Source organism: Harpegnathos saltator, unplaced genomic scaffold (genome assembly GCF_003227715.2).
Source record: "Harpegnathos saltator strain DR-91 unplaced genomic scaffold, Hsal_v8.6 scaffold2, whole genome shotgun sequence".
Classification (NCBI taxonomy): Eukaryota; Metazoa; Arthropoda; class Insecta; order Hymenoptera; family Formicidae; genus Harpegnathos; species Harpegnathos saltator.
In genome coordinates this window covers 768147-788947 of record NW_020229983.1, presented here as the reverse complement: position 1 = coordinate 788947, position 20801 = coordinate 768147, and the positions used below count along the sequence as shown (strand labels likewise).

Sequence of the window (20801 nt, the reverse complement as noted above, 5' to 3'; positions counted from 1 at the left end):
CTCCCACCTCCCTCCTCTATCTTTCTCTCCCACCATCCTCTCTTTTTTTACGAATATGGCAGTTATCATTCGGTTATTTTCGTATTTTCAAGTCCTTTCTCTAGCGTTGACATTAATCCTCGTCGCTCTTGCGAAATTAATCTACGGTGGATCATCTTGAAATATTCTGGTTAACCTTCCATAGCGTCCTGAAGCTTCGATTGGGCTTCGGTGTAGAACCTGTGATCAGTTTCTCTCTGATCGAGAGAGTGGTGATTGTTAAATAGATGTGTCTGCAATTATGAAGGCGTATACCATATTATCGACAGTTCTGTTGTTGCTGGCTCTATTGTCATCGTGTGAGTAACATACATAACAGTTTTTATTACATACTCTTGTTGTTTTTGACAATACATTCGCGTTCTACAAAGTTCCATGCAAAAAATAAAAAGTAGTTCATGAAAGATCGCGATTTTTGCAATAATACCATTTTATTGAGTATTTAAGAACCACATTGTGATCCGACATTTTCGCCGCGAGCAATCGGTCTCTTAGGTAGGTGTATAGATAGTAATGTGCTGCGGAATATGTTCCATATAATTGTATTACGTAATATGCGATGAGAATATTCTAACATATCACTTACGATTATTTAAGCACCTCCTTATTTGTTTGCGCTAAAAAATGAATTTGTAAAAATTTCCAAGCGCACACGGAAAAAAATTTGTTACATTAATTAGATATATATATGTAAACAAATTTGGTTACATATATTTTTGTTAAGATTTATCAGACAAATTTGGCTACGCAGATCTTGAATAAGGCGACTATTCAAACAAATTCGAATGATAAAATTACATTCGTATTTCGGCTGTAGACTCTTCACTTTTTTAAAATAATTTGTTTTCTGGGACATTAATATATGGTATGTTATCTGAAATTATTCATCTGATTGAATTGATATTACATTATATTTGAGAAGCTCGTTCAACTAAATGGCATTCGAACACGGGAGGCCGTCAGTTGCTCATTTTAGGTGCTGCTCTTTATCTTAATAGACATTGTATTGTCTATATATACAGTTTACTTGCTGAAATTTAACAAACATCATTAAGTTACTTTTTTGCTCATAGACCTCTGATGTGAAGATCAATATAGAAATATATGATAATAATCACAGGCACTTAATGTTTAAATTACTTGATACGCATTAGTCAAACTATGACTGTTAATGTATTTAAATGTTACGGCTAAATATCTGTATATTTGATTAAAATAAGAAAACTGTATACTTTTATCAAAACTTGTTTTAACTAAACATGCCATGTTAATTTAACTTCTCAAGGTCCTCTTTTATGCTATATTTGGATATATTATCAGATAGTTGAATATTTATAAATTGACGTTTAGGAATTTTCTCAAAAGTTCAAGAAGTATATATTGCGCGTTCAGAAAAGTCGAATGAACCGCGTAGATAAAATATATATGAATCAATCTTTAAAATTTCGTTAAATTATTTCTATCTTCTATGCGCATGTCCTTTTCTACTTATAATTATGATTAAATTGGAATATGATTGGACTACTAAACCACTACTCTCTCCTTTCGCATTTCGAGTGTTCCTCTGATATCTTTATTATTTTTATATTACTATTTACTAAATCACGTCATTAAAATTTTCGTATTAGATGAGTAGTGTTAAAGTCCTCATACTCGTGCATTTAATTCAACGTTTTGTAAGAAAAAATTAGTCCTTATTTAAAAACTTATATTTTCAGCGTCTGCACAGAATAATGGTCAATCATGGTTCGATAATAGACAAGGCAATACTGGTCAATTCGGGGCAGACGGGAATGCAGGGCATCAAATCTCAGTGCCCTTGAATCATGGAGGCACGAATGCGTCGCCTGTGAATTCAGCTGTATTTGTGTCACCTGTGAATGTGCCCTCGGTGGGCAATCCTAACTGGCAACATTCTAACGGAGGATTTAACGCAGGTTATCAAAACGGAGAAGGTCCTAATAGAGTCCCTAACAATATTCCTAATGTCAATCCTAACGGGATTACCCCTAACGGCGGCTATTATAACGGACATCCCATTACTGCAGTATATCCTAATGGAGATCATTTTAATGGGCGTTATCCTAATGGAGGCTATCCTAACGGCGGTTATCCTAATGCAGCCAATGGTAATATCGGGAACTTCAACAGACAAAATCCCAACATTGTCATTTCTAACGGAGGATTTAACGCAGGTTATCCAAATGGAGGCCCTAATAGGATCAACCCTAACGGTGTCTATCATAATGGACCTGCCATTACCGTGGTATCCCCTAATGAAGATTATTTCAACGGACGTCCTAACAATGGATATCCTAATGGCCACATTCCTACCGGGGGTTACCCTAACGCAGTCAATAGTAATACGGGGAATTTTAATGGACACAATCCCAACATTGTTGTTCCTAACATTCTTCACAATGGAGGCTATCCTAACGGAGGATATCCTAATGGGGTCAATGGTAACGTAGTTCCCCAGAATGGAGGCATTCCTAACTGGGCCAACGGTAATGGTGGAAATTTTAACGGACAAAATGTCAATACTAACTTTCCTAACGGGGTTCTCCACAATGGAGGTAATCCTAACGCTAATGGGGCCAATGGTAATTGGGGACATTTTAACGGACAATATCCTAACGTGTTTCCCTACAATGGAAGCAATCCTGATGATGGGGTCAATGGTAACGCGGAAAATTTTAACGGACAAAATTCCGATTTTGCTTCTCGTGACATGGTCCACCATAATAGAAGCGTTCCTAACGGACGTAATCCTAGCGAAAATAAAAATATTGGCGGCCTTAATAATGGCATGCCGGTAAGCGGAAGACTACAGGACTATGCACAGTGTAGGTACGTGATTGGTTTGCGCTACACATGACGCATTAAAATTTTCTTATTTAATAACCTATTACCGGTAGAACCATCTTATCTGTACTAAATGGAAAAAGGGATTAGATATATCCAAAAAGAACGTTTAATTATCATATTTGAATAGGGAGGATGAGTTTCGCTGTGAAAACAACGAATGTGTAGCGTCTAGTGCCAAATGCGATAATAAAATCGATTGTCACGATGCAAGTGATGAGGCATATTGTATCACGTAAGTTAAATATTTCCTTGCTAGGTGTTCCTCTACAACTTATGTACATTTATATCCGTCAGTTAATTTCTATATAAAATCACTAATAGGTAATTATCATTGTAAGATTTTATATAATTCATGATAAGTTGTTATATTTTTATTTTTCGTTAATTATTATACAATTTTTTGAACTTATTATTTTTACGCGCGAATTCGCGGAAATTTAGGGAAGAAGATCAAAAAAACGGTTGTGCATTACCTGAACATCCGACAGGCGGACGCTATCAGTTGGAAAGATGTGAGCTATGCCGTACATATCCTGGCGACAGCGTCCCGCAGCACAGTACTCTCATTTATACTTGTAATGACGGTTACATGTTAAGTGGTAGCAATACTACCATTTGTCTCAACAACATGTGGTTCCACAATCAGATCTCATGTCTCAGTAAGTCTCTTCTGATAATAAATATAAATTTTCGAAACAATTGACTACATAATGTCTCTCGATACGAGTTGATTAATAAGGACACATTATTATATAATTATCAAAATTAATTTCTTTTATATAGAAGTGACTCTTTTCCTTACTTAGATATCGGATGATAAAATTTATCGCTTACTTTACGACGTTAATTTTCGCAGAGATCTGCCCGGAGCCGAAGGGCACCACTGTCGACATTTCCTGTAATTATCGAGGAGAAAAGGTGTCTTGTAACGATCCTATATTGCCTGGTACACGAGCCACGTTAGCCTGTAAACAATTTCATAAATTACCTTTAGTCAACAATCCGGGTTACAAGACGATAAAGTGTCTCGATAGTGGTTTGTGGGATCATACCATATTTCGTTGTGAACCAGGTGAAAGTAACTTGTCCATTTTTATGCTTCAGATATGAGGCGTGAACGGAAACGTCTGGACAAATTGAACGATTTCATATGGGACTACCTTTTGCTCAAAATTTTCATATTATTATATTCGTTGGGATTTCTAAGCACGGTCAACAGCCATGTTGAATTGTGACGCCAGAGGCAAGAAAAATGACACGTTGAAAATTCTTCGCTGCTGCTTTCGAATAGCGGGATACTTATATGAGAGAATATTCCAAATCATTTGAGCATCTGTAAAATGCTCCGAAAATTACTTTGGCCTCTTGATAGTTTGCCTATAAATATAAAATGACTGTGTAAATAGTCTAGTCATACAAATGTATAATCATTTAGCATGATAAAGCCTCTTATTTACATAGCATCTTATTTACAGTGATTTTAATGCTATTGACTGACTATAAGAATAGCAAAATTTTCAAAGCATTTTACAAATATATTATAATAGTCTGAAGCATTTATTCATACAATAATATTTTTATTTATAAACGACGAGCAAGAATTTGCAAGTTTATCATTTTCTCGCTTGCGACGATACAATTAAGATAATGCCAAAAAAGTATCAAAAACGTTAACAATCGTTTGAGCTTTCCTTCCTTTATAGTTATTGTTGATCATATTTGCTGTTGCCGACGAATAATCGGTACCGTATACGCGATTATGTTTTTGAAACATTTCCGTCTGTGAAACATTCCGTCTATTCATTTGTGATGGCTCGCGTGATCGTTATCGCGGTTGTCGGTTACGGAAATACTAACAACATCGTTGTGCACAAGTAGACTGTGGCAAAACCATTTCGCAAGGCCAACAACTAATTGTGAACGGCGTTAAGGCCAAGGCGGGCATGTTTCCCTGGCATGTTGGTATTTACGAAAAAGATGATGCCAAGAGGTACCAGCATATATGCGGCGGTAGTCTAATAAGCAATGACCTTGTCATTTCAGGTGAGTCATCAAACGAATAAATTTATTTTTTTCTTCTATCGCTCTTCTTCACTATCTCTTATTTCCTTCCTCTATCCGCAGCTGCACATTGTTTCTACAACGAGACTGAAAATAAACTTAACAATGCGTCGAATTACGCTGTGGGTGCCGGCAAATACTTTCGTTCTTGGGATACCCAGGAACAGTACAGTCAGAAGTCATTCGTGGAGTATATAAAATTGCGTCAGAAGTACAGGGGGGCGAGAAGTTACCTTGTCGCAGATATAGCTCTGGTGAAACTGCAGACACCCTTAAATCTGAACATGCTGGTCAGGCCCGTTTGCATGGATTGGCAAAACATGTATGACAAAGAGCAGCTGCGAGTGGGGCAATCAGGCAAGGTAAGTAAACGAGTATAAATCGCAAGAAAGTCTATCAGGTGAGTGTCTTCACGTAAAAGTAGTTCAATTAAAGTGTGGACGTTTTGTAATCCAGCGTGAGTGTGGTGCATATAGTATGGTGATCGTTATTGAATATATCATAATGACGCATTTCTGAATGCAACTTTGATCTTGTATTCATTGTTTATCAAATTTGTTACTCAAACATTATTACTCGAATTTTTATTCAAACTTATCGGTATTCAAACTTTCCTAATTTTTGGAAAATACGCGACAAAGTCTCGTTGCGTGTTTAATGATGAAAGGATGAAAATCAAATCTAAAGAGGAATCAAAGGCGATTCTGGGTTTATGGCTCTAATTTAAGTCGGCTCGAGCAAAAACATCAATGGCAAATTGGACGTTTTCATGTAGGATAATCAAAGATGGGACATTTTGGAATAGAGACACGTATATAGAATAATCGAAAAGTTATTCGTTGTCGAAAACTAAATGCCACGTTTCTCGATGTAACTTTGTTTATTTGCGTGCCAGTCGTTGCATTATATCGCTGTTACTAATGTTACTGTTACTTCATCAGGTGTCCTCACGTCAATTACAGAAGTAAATTTATAATCAAACAATTTACAAGAATTCAGACAGGTTATCTAATTTTTATATCGCAAATATCTCGACGCGTGTTCAAAAACAGGAAGGTCGGAATTAAATGTAAAGCGAGATTAAAATAATGGTTGGCTTGCTTGGTGATTTTAGCTGGCTGGCTGGGGTAAGGATATTACTGGCAAACCCACAGAGGACTTATACGAAGTTACTATGCCGTACGTGACGCGTCAGAAATGTCTGGACAACGTACCTTCACAATTCCGCGGATTTATCACGTGGGATAAATTTTGCGCCGGCCGTATGAATGGTGAGTGTCTGTGTGTGCAAATAATTGTGCGAAATTAGCTTGTGTTTGTAGTGTCGCGTCCGCCAAACTTTCGGGAAATTGACACGACTTCATTGTATATGATTGAGAATTGGTTAATTTATAATGAATAATGACATACGAGGGTAGTCCCAGAAGTACCTAACCTAACAAAGAAAACACAAAAAATTTGGGAAAAAATATCTTTATTTCTCTACATAGTTTTTTAGCTCAATATACTTTTCCCAGCGATGTTCAATAGCTTCGATACCCTGTTTATAGTGGGAATTGTCGAAAGGGGATTTTCCCCTTTCTGTCCATTGTTTTGATTGTTCCTTCGTCTCAGGTATGAAGTGATGGACCTATGTTTCATCCATGGTTATGAATCGACGCAAAAACTCGGCTTTATTGCTGTGAAACTTCGCCAAACACTCGATTGAAACATCCTTACGACGCTGTTTTTGTTCCATTGTGAGTAATCGCGGCACCCATCTTGCGCATAGCTTTCTCATGTCCAAATTTTCAGTCAATAACGGGATGTACAGCATTTTTTGAAATGCCTACCATGTCTGCTAACTCGCGCACTTTCAGTCGACGGTCATCCAATACCATTTTGTGGATTTTCTTCACCATTTCTGGCGTGGTCACCTCATTTGGTCGACCACTGCGATGTTCGTCTTGGCAGCTCGTGCGGCCTCGTTTAAACTCTGCCACCCAATATTTTACTGTTGTAAACGAAGGAGCAGACTCCCCTAGAGAAGAATCTAGCTCCGCTTTGACATTGGTTGGACTGAGGCCTTTCAAATGAAAGTATTGTGTCACATAACGATGACCAATTTTTTCCATGTTTACAAATTCACTGAGAGCGTTTGAATCACTATTGATGGCTGCCAAACAAATACGAAACAACGTAACGTCGTCAAATTTCAAACTTAAGCTTTATAAGGTTGGTACTTTCTACCATAGTCATTCTTTTCAAACAGCAACCGCCATCTATACGTCAGATCAGGTACTTCTGGGACTACCCTCGTAGTTAGGTAACAGATTAATGAATATTTATATGCTATAGTTATATGTTTTATATGCTACAGTTTATATGTTTTATATGCTACAGTTTATATGTTTTATATGCTACATACAGTAGATATCACGTGATTTCAATATTTGTACACAGTTAAAAACGTTTCGTACTTTTGTTAAAATTATTTGTGCAGAAAGTTTTGTGTTAAATTTTTTATATAGTCACGTGTTAATTTAACATATCGTTGTTGTATTACTTAGACTTTCTTGTGTTAAATTAAGATTAACTGTTTTTAAGTGTTAAAATAATATTTCCAAGTATTAAAATAGCACAATTTATATATAAATGCATGAATTCTTGCTATGATATATTTTATATATTAAAGTCAACATCTAAAATGTGTTACTATCCTCATTATAACAGTTATCATATCTTAAATGTATCATGTTAACATTTCTGGTATGTAAAAATTGGATTTTTAAAACAGATTATATCAATCTAACATTTCCATTTCATCAAATCATAAATCATTACTTTTCCCAAATATAGAAGTAACATTCATTGTACGTCAATTTAACACAAACTGTGATTCTTGACGGCATTCAAATGTTAAATTTTTGTGTTAACTTAACTTGTGTTAACTTTTTACATATTATGCATGTTATTTTTTAACATATTTGCTATATGTGAAATTAATATATAAATGAGAGTGGATGATTTGAGACACATGAAATATGTTAAATTTAACACCTCACTTTTTACAGTGTAGTGTTAAGGTAGAGGAAGAAAATTCACGTGTATGTTTGTTGTCGGTGTTCTTGGTTCATATAAATGCATTGAAAGTTCTTCAAGGTTCTGAAACTTCTTCAACGCATGGTTCTTTGCATGGTTCTCAGGTTCAAGCGCCTGCGAGGGAGACAGCGGTGGCGGCCTATGTTTTGAGACAAATGACATTTGGTATCTTCGTGGTGTCGTCAGCGTATCCCCCCAGAAGGATGACCATTGTGATTACACTTCTTACGTTGCGTTTACTCAGATCAGTCGCTATCGTACTTGGATTCACGATTTTTACGTCAAAATGTAAATATCTACGGGGAAGTGAGTTATACGATGCACGAAATAAGTGGTCTATATTATCGAGCCTGTGCAATGACGCAAGACGAATGGACGTGACGCATGAATGAAGTAGTAAGAGTGACAAAACCCTAAGAATTGACGTTGGTTCTGAATTTTGCGCTATTTGCACTTCGTATTTTGCAAAATATTCTAGCAATTTCGATGAACACTGGCGGACAAATAGAAATGAAAATTCATAGATTTCCGCAACTCAGGTGGCTTTTGTATTATAAGTTCAATAAATAATTAAACTGAATTATATCTCTTCTTTAATCACTTGGTCATTGCATAATGATCGCCTTCAATTTTCATAAATTTCCATATAGCTTTGTACATCATGTATCGTCAAACCTATCTCTTTTTTTGCGGAAAGATGAAATGTCTCTCGTCGAGAAATCAGCATTGCTGTGGCTTTTGCTGCATTTTAATATTTTATATGCGTTATACATTTCCAAAGTCAAGCGCTATCAAACGAAAGCATGAAGTCCGGCTTCTCATATTTGACGTTCGGTGCTGATACGGCTCTCTTTCTCCCTCTCTCTCTCTCTATCCGACTAAAAATTTTGATCAGATACGCCTGATATTGACAAAGATTTAATAGAGTGAGTGAAAGGTAATCTTAATCAAGCCAGACTTTATAATGTCCTAATGACAATTGAATAAAAAAGACTTTCGTAAGGTTATAATAATTGGATTCATATTAAGACCTTAATATAACAACCTAGTGTATCATACAATAAGGTTTAGTTGATCGGGTCCTTGTCGGGATTCTTATTGTACCTCAGGTGGCTTGCGTTATTATATATATACTAACAAGTTACAGTTTATTATTTTTTTCTGTTGACAGTGAATAAGAATAGTCGTAAAATTAACGTGACATTGGATTTATTTAAATCTGTTTTAAACTATTTTACTATTTGGAGTTTAACTATTATAATATCTTAAAAATCTAAAAGCTATCATAAGATCATACACACTCTTTCGCTACAATATGTTTTGCATCATCGCATATCTAACTTTGTTACGTTACTCAATGTTTATTTATTCAATGCTAATATATAAAAATGTTCTACAATATAATGTATTCTATAAGAATACATTATATAACCATTAGTCGTAAGAATATCGTCGGAGTCATTGGGATTCCTATGTGCTGGCGATTATCAAGGTTAAGCAATATCTATCGCGGTGAAGAGAATGAATGGTGCCACTTGTTTTGCTCAGAATTAAAATGTCGGAAGGATGCGTGATGCTTCAGTATATATGTGTGTATATATGTGTGTGTGTGTGTGTGTATGGTAGTTTTTCAGTTTTAGCAGCCGCGAGGCGTGAAAAAATGGAGGCTAATTCTTTTTGTATAAACATACGTACATTGATGTTCCTTCAGTAATTAGTTAGATATTGAAACGATAATAGAATTATGGTCCTAGACAGATCTATATTTATATGTTTTTGACGTCGAATCAATAAGAATACCGACATTGGGTTTTCGATGTTGATTCGACGTCGTATGAACTAAATGTTTCTGACTTGGCAGAGGAATTTTAATCTGAAATAAAACATGAAAATAATTCAATAAGGTAACTTAATAAAAACCTGACTGTGAATCCTTAATAAGATTCTGATATCCACACTGCGTTATAACACTTATTAGGACCTTATAGTATTACCTTATCCGGACCTGACGACCAAATGAAGTTAACCTGATCACAACTGTGAGATAAATTTCTAATCGGGATGGCTGTTATCATTCCGTTATTTTCATATTTTCAAGTCCTTTCTCTGGCATTGACATCAATCCTCGTTATTATTGTAAAATTACTTTACTGTTGTAAAATTAATCTGTGGTGGATCATCTTGAAATATTCTGGTTGACCTTGGTTGGATGCAGAAAGATCGATTAGACTTCAGTATGGCATCCGCGTTCAGTTTCTTGTTGACTGAGGAATAGAGATTTTCATGCAGACGTTTCTCTGACAATGAACGCGCATATTGCATTGTCGATAGTTTGGTTGTTGTTGGCTTTATTGCCGTCGTGTGAGTATCTTACATAAGCTCTTCAGTCCACGCTGCCGCTATTATTTTTGACGGTATATCCGCGCTCTACTGAGTTCTGTACGAAGAATAATCGGTAATTTGTGAAAGTTCACGATTTTGTGCAGTGATACGATTAAATCGCGAACTCAAGAACCACGTCATGATCTGACACGATCCCGATTGCGATCAGCAATCGGTCGTGTCGTCACTCAGGTAGTGATATCGATAACAATATACCACGAGATACTTTCGGACTATTATATTATATAATTGTATTATGTAACGTGCAATGGAAGTATTCTCCAATACGTCTAATTCATGCCATTCATGCTTATTCAAACTTTTTCTTATTTTTTGCGCTTAAAATCAAAATCGGATGAATAATTTCATGAACAATTCCAAGAGTATATGGCAAACATATATTATGTCGATCAGATTTATTAAACAGACTGGTGAAAAATGAGCGATCCGGAATTCTAAGTAATGTGATCAGATAAATCAGATGCATTCTAGTTAGCTATCTAGACAAATTTGGTCACATGTGTTTTTTGAATGAGATAGCTTGGACAAATTTGTTTACTTAATCGGATATTTTCGTATTTCTTTAACTGTATTCGTTTCGTAACATGTTAATGTACGATGATTTTACCTGAAATTAGTCGTTTAATTGAATCGATATTATATTGTATACAAAAAATTTACTTAAATTAGTTGTATTAGAACCCGGAACTTCGAGTCAGCTCGTCTTACGTGCTTATAAAATTGATAGACGTATTATGTATTGTCTCTACATGTCTGCGCACTCGGGCGCAGGAGATTGTAAAACGAATTCTATAATGTTAATTCTTCCAGAATCGAATATTCGAGATTCAAATGAGATGTTTATTTATTTTTAATAACTGTCACTTTCTTAGCTATCATCGTTTTAACAAAAGCTTGATCACGCTAGATTAACATCTCGACGTTCTTACTTCCTATACTGTACTTGCTCACGTCGCATAATAATTGAATATTTATAAGCCGACGGCTGAGAATTTTCTCGAAATATTATGAAGTTTGTATCGCACGTTAAGGAGAATCGCAAGAATTGCGCAGATACGTTGTAGAGAAGAACTTTTTGTTGTTGAATTCATTTCTTCCTATACGCGTGTTCTTTTTCTTACCTATAATTATAATCGGGTTATAATATGAATAGGACATTGATCAAGCTCTTCCCTTTCTAATTTCGAACGTTCTCCGAATATTTTGCTGTTTACACAATGTCTTACGTCATTAAACATCGATATTAAAGTCTTTTTATTCGTGTATATAATAAAACGCCTTGCAAGAATTAATTAGTGATATTTATGCAGAAATTTATATTTTCAGCGTTTGCACAATATAATGGTCAACCATTGTTCAATAATGAACAAGGCAATACTGGTCAATTCGGGGCAGGTGGGAATACAGCGCCACAGACTCCAGTGTCCCCGAATATAGGAGTCTTGGATATACCAACAGTAAATCTGGCATCCGGAAGTATACCAAGTATATCCTCAGCAGGCATTTCAAGCTATCCCAATGGGGGTATTGGCGACTTTTACAACAAGGTCAATCCTAACGGTGTCTACTCTAACACGGCACCTGGAAGTTATGCTACCTCTAACATGCAATATCCTACAGGACAGTATTCTAACGGAGGTTCTGTTAATGGTTACGGTGTTAATGAGGGCTCTCTTAACGGGGGCAACCCTTACGGGAGTTCTTCTAACGGGGGCTCTCTTAACGGAGGCAATCCTTACGGGAGTTCTCCTAACGGGGATTCTCTTAACGCGGGCTCTTTTAACGGGGGAAATCCTTACAGTAGTTCTCTTAACGGGGACTCTCTTAACGCGGGCTCATTTAACGGGGATTCTTTTAACGGGGGCAATCCTTACAGCAGTTCTCTTAACGGGGGCTCTCTTAACGGAGGCAATCCTTACGGGAGTTCTCCTAACGGGGACTCTCTTAACGCGGGCTCTTTTAACGGGGGCTCTCTTAACGGGGGCAATCCTTACAGCAGTTCTCTTAACGGGGGCTCTCTTAACGGGGGCAATCCTTACGGGAGTTCTCCTAATGGAGGCTCTCTTAACGGGGGCAATTCTTACAGCAGTTCTCTTAACGGGGGCTCTCTTAACGGGGGCAATCCTTACGGGAGTTCTCCTAACGGAGGCTCTCTTAACGGAGGCAATCCTTACGGGAGTTCTCCTAACGGAGGCTCTCTTAACGGAGGCAATCCTTACGGGAGTTCTCCTAACGGGGGCTCTCTTAACGGGGGCTCTCTTAACGGGGGCAATCCTTACAGCAGTTCTCTTAACGGGGATTCTCTTAACGGGGATTCTCTTAACGGAGGCTCTCTTAATGCAGGCTCTTTTAACGGAGGTTATCCTTACGGGAGTTCTTTTAACGGGGGCTCATCTAGCGGGGGTTATGCCAACAACGGAGTTTCCCCTAATGCGTTTTCTCTTAACGGAGTATCCTCTAACGGGTTTTCCCCTTATACGGGCTATTCCAATGGGGCCTATTCTAACGGAAACGGTGCATCTTCTGGAACACTGAATTCTAATAATGAGGACAACAAAAATGGTATAACATATAATTATGACTTTCTCGGATTATCAAACAACAAATTTCTTGGATCAATCAATGCTTCAACAAGCCGGAACAATATAAACACCGAAGAACTGTTCAAAAATGAAAATAAGACATCAACAGTAAATTACTCCAGTAAGCACAATAATAGTATTAACAAACAAAGTAATAAATAATGCATTCTTATAAGTCTTTTTTTGACAAACTTAAAGACGTTAGCGGCCTTAATAATGGCGTGCCGAACATAGCAGCAAAACTGCAAGACACGCAACAGTGCAGGTACGCCCAATCACCTTGTGATATAGCATGTAATGCATCATTACTTTTTATTTAATTATATAGCAGTAAAATCCGTTGTATTAATGCCGTTGAATAGGGGGTTGTTAGAAGGTGAATTTTACAGGATATTTAAAAAAATGAATTCAGAACTTTAAAGGCAGATAGTGCTCACAAAATGAAGGAAAAAAGTCTTAATAAATATGAATTGAAAAATTAATTTTGTCGAATAGTATGAACAATTATTTATTTTAATTAAAGCAAATAATTTACTCGCTTCTGGTGATTATAAAATTTACAGAAAATTTTCTACATATCCTCCTCCTATTTCTTCACATCTTTGTGCCATAGAATTGCAAACTCTTTCAAAAATTTCTGGTTTTGTTTTAACCACTTGACAGGCATTTTGTTTTCTCTGATGTAATTCATTTATATCATTTATCGATGAAGAATACATCATGTTCTTAAGAAATCCTTATAAAAAATCCTCATAAATCCAGGATTTAAATCAAGAGAGCGAAGAAGCCATAAGATTCGTCCATCCCGTCCAATTCATCTTTCACCGAAAAACCTATTTAAATGTTAGATTTACATTAATTTACGGAAAATTTTCTGTAAACTTCACAAGCACCAGAAACGAATTGGTCACTTGCTATGATTAAAATAAATAATTCTTCATAACTCCGACAATATTCATTTTTCAACCCGTTTTTCAAAATGTTTATTCTCTTCCTCCATTTTGCGAGTACTATTTATCCTTAAAATCCTGAACCCCTTTTTTTTTAAATATCCTATATACATTTGACGAGAACGTTTAATCATGTTCCAACAGGGACGATGAGTTCCGCTGTGGAAGCAGCGAGTGTGTGCCACTTAGTGTCAAGTGCGATAATAAAACTGACTGTCGCGATTCCAGCGATGAGGCATTTTGTATTACGTAAGTTAAACGTTTCCTTGTATCTCCGTAATTTATATGCATTTACATGCGATAATTTATTTCAATATAAATCTCTTCAATATCTCTTCAATATAAATCATCTAATATTTAATCACTTCGTGGACTTCGTGGATTTTTTCTAATGGTACTTCATTCATTTTTTATTAAATCTCAGACTCAAACCGGTAATTTTTTACACACATTCGTGGAATTGTAGGAATAAAAATCAAGAGAGTGGTTGCCCCTTACCTGAGCAGCCGAAGGGTGGATATTATCGGTTGGGACAATGCAAGGATCTGTGTAATAAACATCCCGGTGACATTGTCCCGTCACTCAGTGCCCTCATTTACGTCTGTGCAAACAACTATCAATTGAGCGGCAGCAACAACATCACTATATGTATCAACAACAAGTGGCAGAATCCGCCCTCGTGTCTCAGTAAGTCTCTCAGCCAATCGCTATGACTGCCTTTGTAATTTTTCTTATTGCGAATTTTTTAGTAAAGAAGCATCATCATGTAATTACTAAGATTGATATTTTTATACTGAAGTCGCTGGATAGTAAAATATTGATCGCTTGTCCGATGTTTATCTCCGCAGAAATTTGCCCGCCGTTGAACAGCATCAGCGTAAACATTTCCTGCAGCTATCAAGGAAGATCAGTGTCCTGCAGCAAATTCATGCTGCCTGGCACACGAGCCAGGTTGTCTTGTAAATCATTTTATAAATTACCTTTATCGGCCAATCCGGGTTACAAGGTAATAACGTGCCTCGAAAATGGTTTATGGAATCATCCCCTTTTTCAATGTCAACCAGGTAAACGTTATTTGTCATATTCGTCGTTTCCGCTTCCGACATAAAGCATGAGCGGAAAAGTCTCGACAAATTTAAGTCCATGTATGCGCGCGGTACTGTCATTTATCAATAACTTTTACCGTCATTACACACACACACACACACACACTCGATAAGTTTCTTGGACACTCTCAGCGGCCATGTTAAATTATGACATTAGAGGCAAGAAATGACACGCTGAAAATTCTTGTCTGTCGCTTCCAAATAACAAGACATTTACATAAAAGATATCAAGTAATAATTTACATAAAAGATATCAAGTAATAAGATATTTACGTGAAGAAAGATGTTTCATAAATCATAAAATAACTAATGTGAGGCTTAGTCATGCGCATGCGCAACCATGCCGCGTAACTAATTCTCATTTCACATCATTTGACTGCTATCGATTAATCGTTAAGAAAGAAACATAGTTTTCGAAACATTTTACAAGTATGTTTTGGCGATTTAAGGCATTCTTTGATACAAATATATTTTTATTTAAATATATTTCTATTTTATTGAAATATATATTTCTTTTTATATTAAAATATACAAATATATTTTTATTTGATTGAAAATAGCGGATGAAAATTTGCGGTGCACCTTTTCTTGTTTCTGATGTCACAATCAGTTCGACAAAAAAATACTGGAAGTTCTAATAACAGATCGTACTTTCCTCGCGACAGAACTCTTGAATTCGTCTCCTCTTGAAGAACAATCGCGCGTGTATATTTGATTATGTTCTTCAGATTTTTCCGGCTTATGATTTATAAGCGATAGCTCGCATAAACGTCACTGCTATCGTCGGTAATGGGGAAATATAACAATTGTACAATTCTGCACAATTAGAATGTGGCAAAACCACCTCGTACGGTTTGAGACTAGTTACAAATGGTCAGCTAACTAAGCCGGGGACGTTTCCTTGGCACGTTGGTATCTACAGGAAGAAAAACGAGATGATGTACGAGCAGATATGCGGCGGTTCCATCATTAGCAGCAACCTCGTCGTTTCAGGTAAGTCATCGAATTGGCAAATTCAGCTTTCTCTCTCTCTCTCTCTCTCTCTTTTTCTCTCTCGCTCTGTCTTCATTTCTTTTCATACCTGCAGCTGCTCATTGCTTCTACGACGAGAGCGAACAGAAAATTTACAATGAGTCGAACTATGCTGTGGCCGCCGGTAAGCTGCGTCGCGCTTGGGATGCCGAAGAGCGAAATAGTCAGAAGTCGTTGGTGGAGAGTATCCAATTACGTAGCAGATACTATGGGACGAGGGGTAACCTCGCCGAGGACATAGCTCTGGTGAAGCTGAAAACACCCTTACAGTTGAGCGCGCTGGTGCTGCCTATTTGCATGGACTGGGAAAATATATACGAGAAAGAGCAGCTGCATGTGGGGCAATCAGGCAAGGTAGCGCCAGTCCCCAGAAACACGGTCGATTGAACTGCGTCATCGCGCAGTTTAATCAGAGCGAGGACGTTTGCGTGGTCGAGTGCGAGTACCGTTCATATTCAGGAAGTTATTCATTGTTGAAATTATCATAATGACACAGTTCTGAATTAACTTTTGACACATTATATTGGCGTTTACTCGATCGTATTGCGTGTTTGCGCGCGCGCTTCACAGGGATTTTATTGGGTTGCCTGAGAAGTTTATATGAGTTTCGAAAAATGTTTCTATGAGACCCCCGGCTGTGAATAATAATAAAATTAAGGTGTCAAACAAAAATAATGATGTCAAACAAAAATAAAATCTCTCAACTCGAGAGAGAAAGAGAGAGAGAGAGAGAGAGAGAGAGAGAGAGAGAGAGAGAGAGAAATGGCAGAGATCATAAACGTTCAACAAGTATCCGAAAAAACCCATACTAGCGTTTTCCTAACTCAACTCGTATAAACTTTTCGGACAACTCCATACAGATCGTCTGATGATAACATAAAATTCTTTTGTAGAAATTAAGTCAAATTGAATAAGAAAATTCCTCTACCATTCTGTGGGTCATCACATAAAGTTATTGATAAGTTATTGATTAAAGGAGATTCGTACATAATTATGCTCAATCAGTCACTAATCTTCTTTAATTAATAATTTTACATGATTATTCGCAATGATTTTTGAGGACCTTTTTGACTTAATCTACAAGCATACGGCGGCAGGCGTCGTCATCACAGGTCATTTATCGCATAGCATGTGATCATTCACCAATCATGTTTAATCAATAACTCATTTTACGTGATTATTCACAAAATGATGGAGCAAATTTTATCTAACTATTTCATCTAACCTACGCATATGAAAACTTTATGTGTTGTCGTCAAATACCCTGTAGGCCCATAAACAGACAAGTTATATAAATTTCACGGGGCGGAGATTTATTCGATGCGTGTTCAAGGAGAGAAGAGTGAAAATCAAGCATATAGAGAGAATAAGATAATCGTGAGTTCACTTGGTGATTGCAGGTGACCGGCTGGGGTAGAGATACCAATGGCAAGTCCACCGAGGACCTGTACGAAGTGACCATGCCGTACGTGACGTTCAGTCGATGTCAGAGCGAGGTACCCAAGGAATTTCGCGGATATATCACACACGATAAGTTCTGTGCCGGTCGCAAGAATGGTGAGTGTCCATGAGCACGAGAAATAATCGCGCAAGATTCGTTATTCGTCACGTTTGACCTTTCGCGAGTTCACGATATGTTTGTACATGCGTGAAGAATCGATGAAGTGACAATGGATAATAAGATGGTGAGACAATAAGGTAACGAGTCGATAGGTACACCATCGGTAGCACGCAGTGCTCGTAGTTATTAGTTAAAAAGAAAAGAAGTCCTTTGCGTTTATACTTGGGATTCCGTCGATATGAACGTAATGAGAATAATGGCACGATTGTCAGGTTCGAGCGTCTGCGATGGAGACAGCGGTGGCGGCCTGTGTTTCGAGAAAAATGGGGTTTGGTACCTTCGTGGTATCGTGAGCGTGAGCCCGGTGAAAGATGGTCATTGCGATTACGACTCGTATGTTGGATTTACCTACGTCAGTCACTTCCGTACTTGGATCCGCTATTCTTACGTCAAGGAGTAAACATGTAGAGGGGCCGAGCACGCGAGATATCCCAGGCAGAACAGGAAATCATGATGACACCAAAATGACGTCAAAATGATGAGGAAAACTCATTTTTCCATCATAACTCGGTCATTTCCTCGTCATTTTGATGTTATCATGATTTTCTGTTCTACCTGGGATGTTGCCGATATCTTCAACGAGCACGTTGAAAATAAACGGGCGCACGAATGATAATAAGAGCGCCGAACCCAAAAAATTGACAATTGTACACATGATTTTTGCAAAATATCCCAACAATATCGATCGACAGGAGATTTCCGCAAACGGACATGAAAATGTATATATTTCTGCGATCGAAGTCGCTTTTATATTGCAGATTCAATAAAGAACTAAGCATGGTTATGTACCTTTTCCTTCAATCCCATTGTCATTGGTCGACGGACGATTTTGATTTTTTCAGGCTTTTGGATGGACAGCTTCGCGCACAATGCGACTTTGGAACGAACCTATAATTCTTTCGCACAAAAGATAATTCTCCCGTCGATAAGCCACCATAATCGCGGCCTTTGCCGCGCTTTAATATTTCATTCGCGTTATACATTTTCTCAATGTCAGGCGCGATCAAGCGCAGATCGGGCGGTATCGAAACGCAATCGAATGACGAGCGTTGTGACGGATGTCCGGCAGGACGGTTTTATCTGACAGCGATCTAAATTAGTAACGCGCCGTTATTTACAGCAGCGTCGCGCGTCATTCGTAACGCAAAGCCTCGCCGCCGAGGACTTTTTGTTGTCCCGCTGTATATTGCGTCTCCCGCAGGAATTTCCCAACGGTATCGAGATTATCTTCGATGGCATCGATACCCGCATGGACTTTGTTTTACGAGCTTACTGTTTCCTCGATAAATTGAGTTCCGGAGTTTGATGACGCGTCGGTCGCGGCCATTCGTGCCATTCGAGCTTCATATTTTCCGCGAGTCCAACGTGATCACGTTCCTACGGTGATTATGCGCTGCGATCGCGCATGCGCCCGCGCGCATGCAGAATGATTAATACCGGCACAGAGCCGATCGTCGTTGAGATAATGATTTTATGCGAACGATCGGTTCAATATTTCAGAATAATCCCGTGCGCACGGTTATTCCAATAAGAATGCGCGCGCACGCGTGTCTTCTCGGTTATTACACGCGTCGCAGACGATGTGCTTCTAATTCATTAGCGATTAATTATTTAATCAAGGCCGCCGCGTAGCGCAGAGAGCGCGCGGCACACTGTGTGCACGGCTACGTGTGTGCGGTAGTGTCAAGTACACACACGCGCGCGCACACACGGGTACATATGTTTGTGCCTGGGAACCCGCGTTTGCTCCGTGCAAGATTCATACATTAACAGGATGTGTTCGTTTGCTCATTGGTAAACCGTGGTATGATCATTACACCAAGGCTAGGTGGGTAATAGAACGCGCATACGCGCGCGCGAACTAGCCCGATAAGGCTCGATCGATACAAGGCAAGGAAGCAAGGAGAGCTAGTTTGAGACTAAGTGCTGCGCGAACTAGCGAAATACGTAGAGAGATTCCGCTATATGCTGAACGAATTTTCGCGACTTGGTCGAGGAAGAAAATCCGTATGTTGTTTCTGGTGTCGCTCCGCGTTGTCGATCTCGCCTCGGCCGCGAAGCGCGGCATCGTGACGACGGAATTCGCGTGCGATGCGCGGTATGTTTCTCAAAGTGCTCTTCAAGTAAACGCGAGTGAAAATTAAACTGTACACACCGTGCGACCGTGTGAGTTTCCCGACGCGAGTTCTTTCCCGCGAAGTCCGGCTTGCGGGATACCATACGGCCGCGCCGCTGCGAGGGACGCTACCGAATGAAGCAATTGAGGCGAAATTAAACGAACTTGCATTAGGCAAAGTGCGTTTCCGGCGCCTTCACCTTCCTTTTCACGTCGTCGTCGCGGCTTTCATGCACCGACACCGTACGAGTGTTTCAACGACTACCCTTAACCCGTTCGCCGCCACCGTTGCCCTCCTCTTTGCCCTTCTTTCCTCCCTTCTCTCTCGCGCATCGTACGCGAGTGTATTTTTCTTTGGACCTTTAATTAGTCCAGTCATTAATTAAACACAATTCTCCTTCGGGCGCTCACCGCCCCTCTCGACACCCTCGCCTTGCGCCACCCGCTTCCCTTCAGCCGAGAAGGGCGTCTCCGCGGCTAGCTGCTGCCGCTCAGCGCAACGCGCCCTCTCGCCTCTTCCGGGAGCTACCTCGCAACACTTGAGGAATTTTAATTTCGTCCTAACGTGTAAATACGTCCGCGCCAATTTATTTCACCGCGGGGAGCGTTTTAAAAGAGGTTCGGGCCGATCTCCCTCCCTCCCTCCCGCCCTCCCTCCCTCTCTCTCTCTCTCCTCCCCCACTGTGCGGCGGTGCCGTTAGCTCTAATTTTCTCTCTCTTTCTCTCTCTCTCTCTCTCTCTCTCTCTCTCTCTCTCTCTCTCTTCTGTTATCTCTGGCGGCTGAATGCGCCTCGCGATTTACGACGCAGCGGAATAGCCGCGGGCCCCAACGCGAAGGGAATCGAATAAGGCCGCGAGCTTGATGGAGAGGCGGGGCTGATGTGCCAGTGAGTGACGGTTAAAGAATATATCGACAGAGAGTCGAATGGGAATGTTATCGTG

The 20801-nt window shown here is 38.8% G+C and overlaps 2 protein-coding genes across 3 annotated transcripts; both read left to right on the top strand.

Annotated features, from left to right (window-relative positions):
* Positions 1-200: 200 nt before the first annotated feature.
* LOC105190951 (modular serine protease) lies at positions 201-8588 on the top strand. Its single transcript, XM_011153994.2, has 10 exons — positions 201-338; positions 1758-2168; positions 2235-2889; positions 3035-3139; positions 3349-3566; positions 3764-3979; positions 4786-4950; positions 5032-5330; positions 6083-6239; positions 8154-8588. Exons 1-10 carry the CDS (start codon positions 281-283, stop codon positions 8339-8341), a joined length of 2472 nt encoding a protein of 823 aa, XP_011152296.1. The 5' UTR covers positions 201-280; the 3' UTR covers positions 8342-8588.
* A 1731-nt stretch (positions 8589-10319) lies between these two features.
* On the top strand, positions 10320-18518 carry LOC105190943 (modular serine protease). 2 transcript variants are annotated; one of them, XM_011153983.3, is made up of 10 exons: positions 10320-10410; positions 11779-13155; positions 13233-13299; positions 14129-14233; positions 14451-14671; positions 14833-15048; positions 15919-16083; positions 16178-16476; positions 17523-17679; positions 17956-18518. In XM_011153983.3, the coding sequence occupies exons 1-10, from the start codon at positions 10353-10355 to the stop codon at positions 18141-18143; spliced, it is 2853 nt and encodes a 950-aa protein (XP_011152285.2). In that variant the 5' UTR covers positions 10320-10352; the 3' UTR covers positions 18144-18518. The 2 variants fall into 2 exon arrangements, with proteins under 2 accessions (XP_011152285.2, XP_025153728.1); XM_025297943.1 differs by lacking the exon at positions 10320-10410 and adding an exon at positions 10528-10623.
* Positions 18519-20801: the final 2283 nt, after the last annotated feature.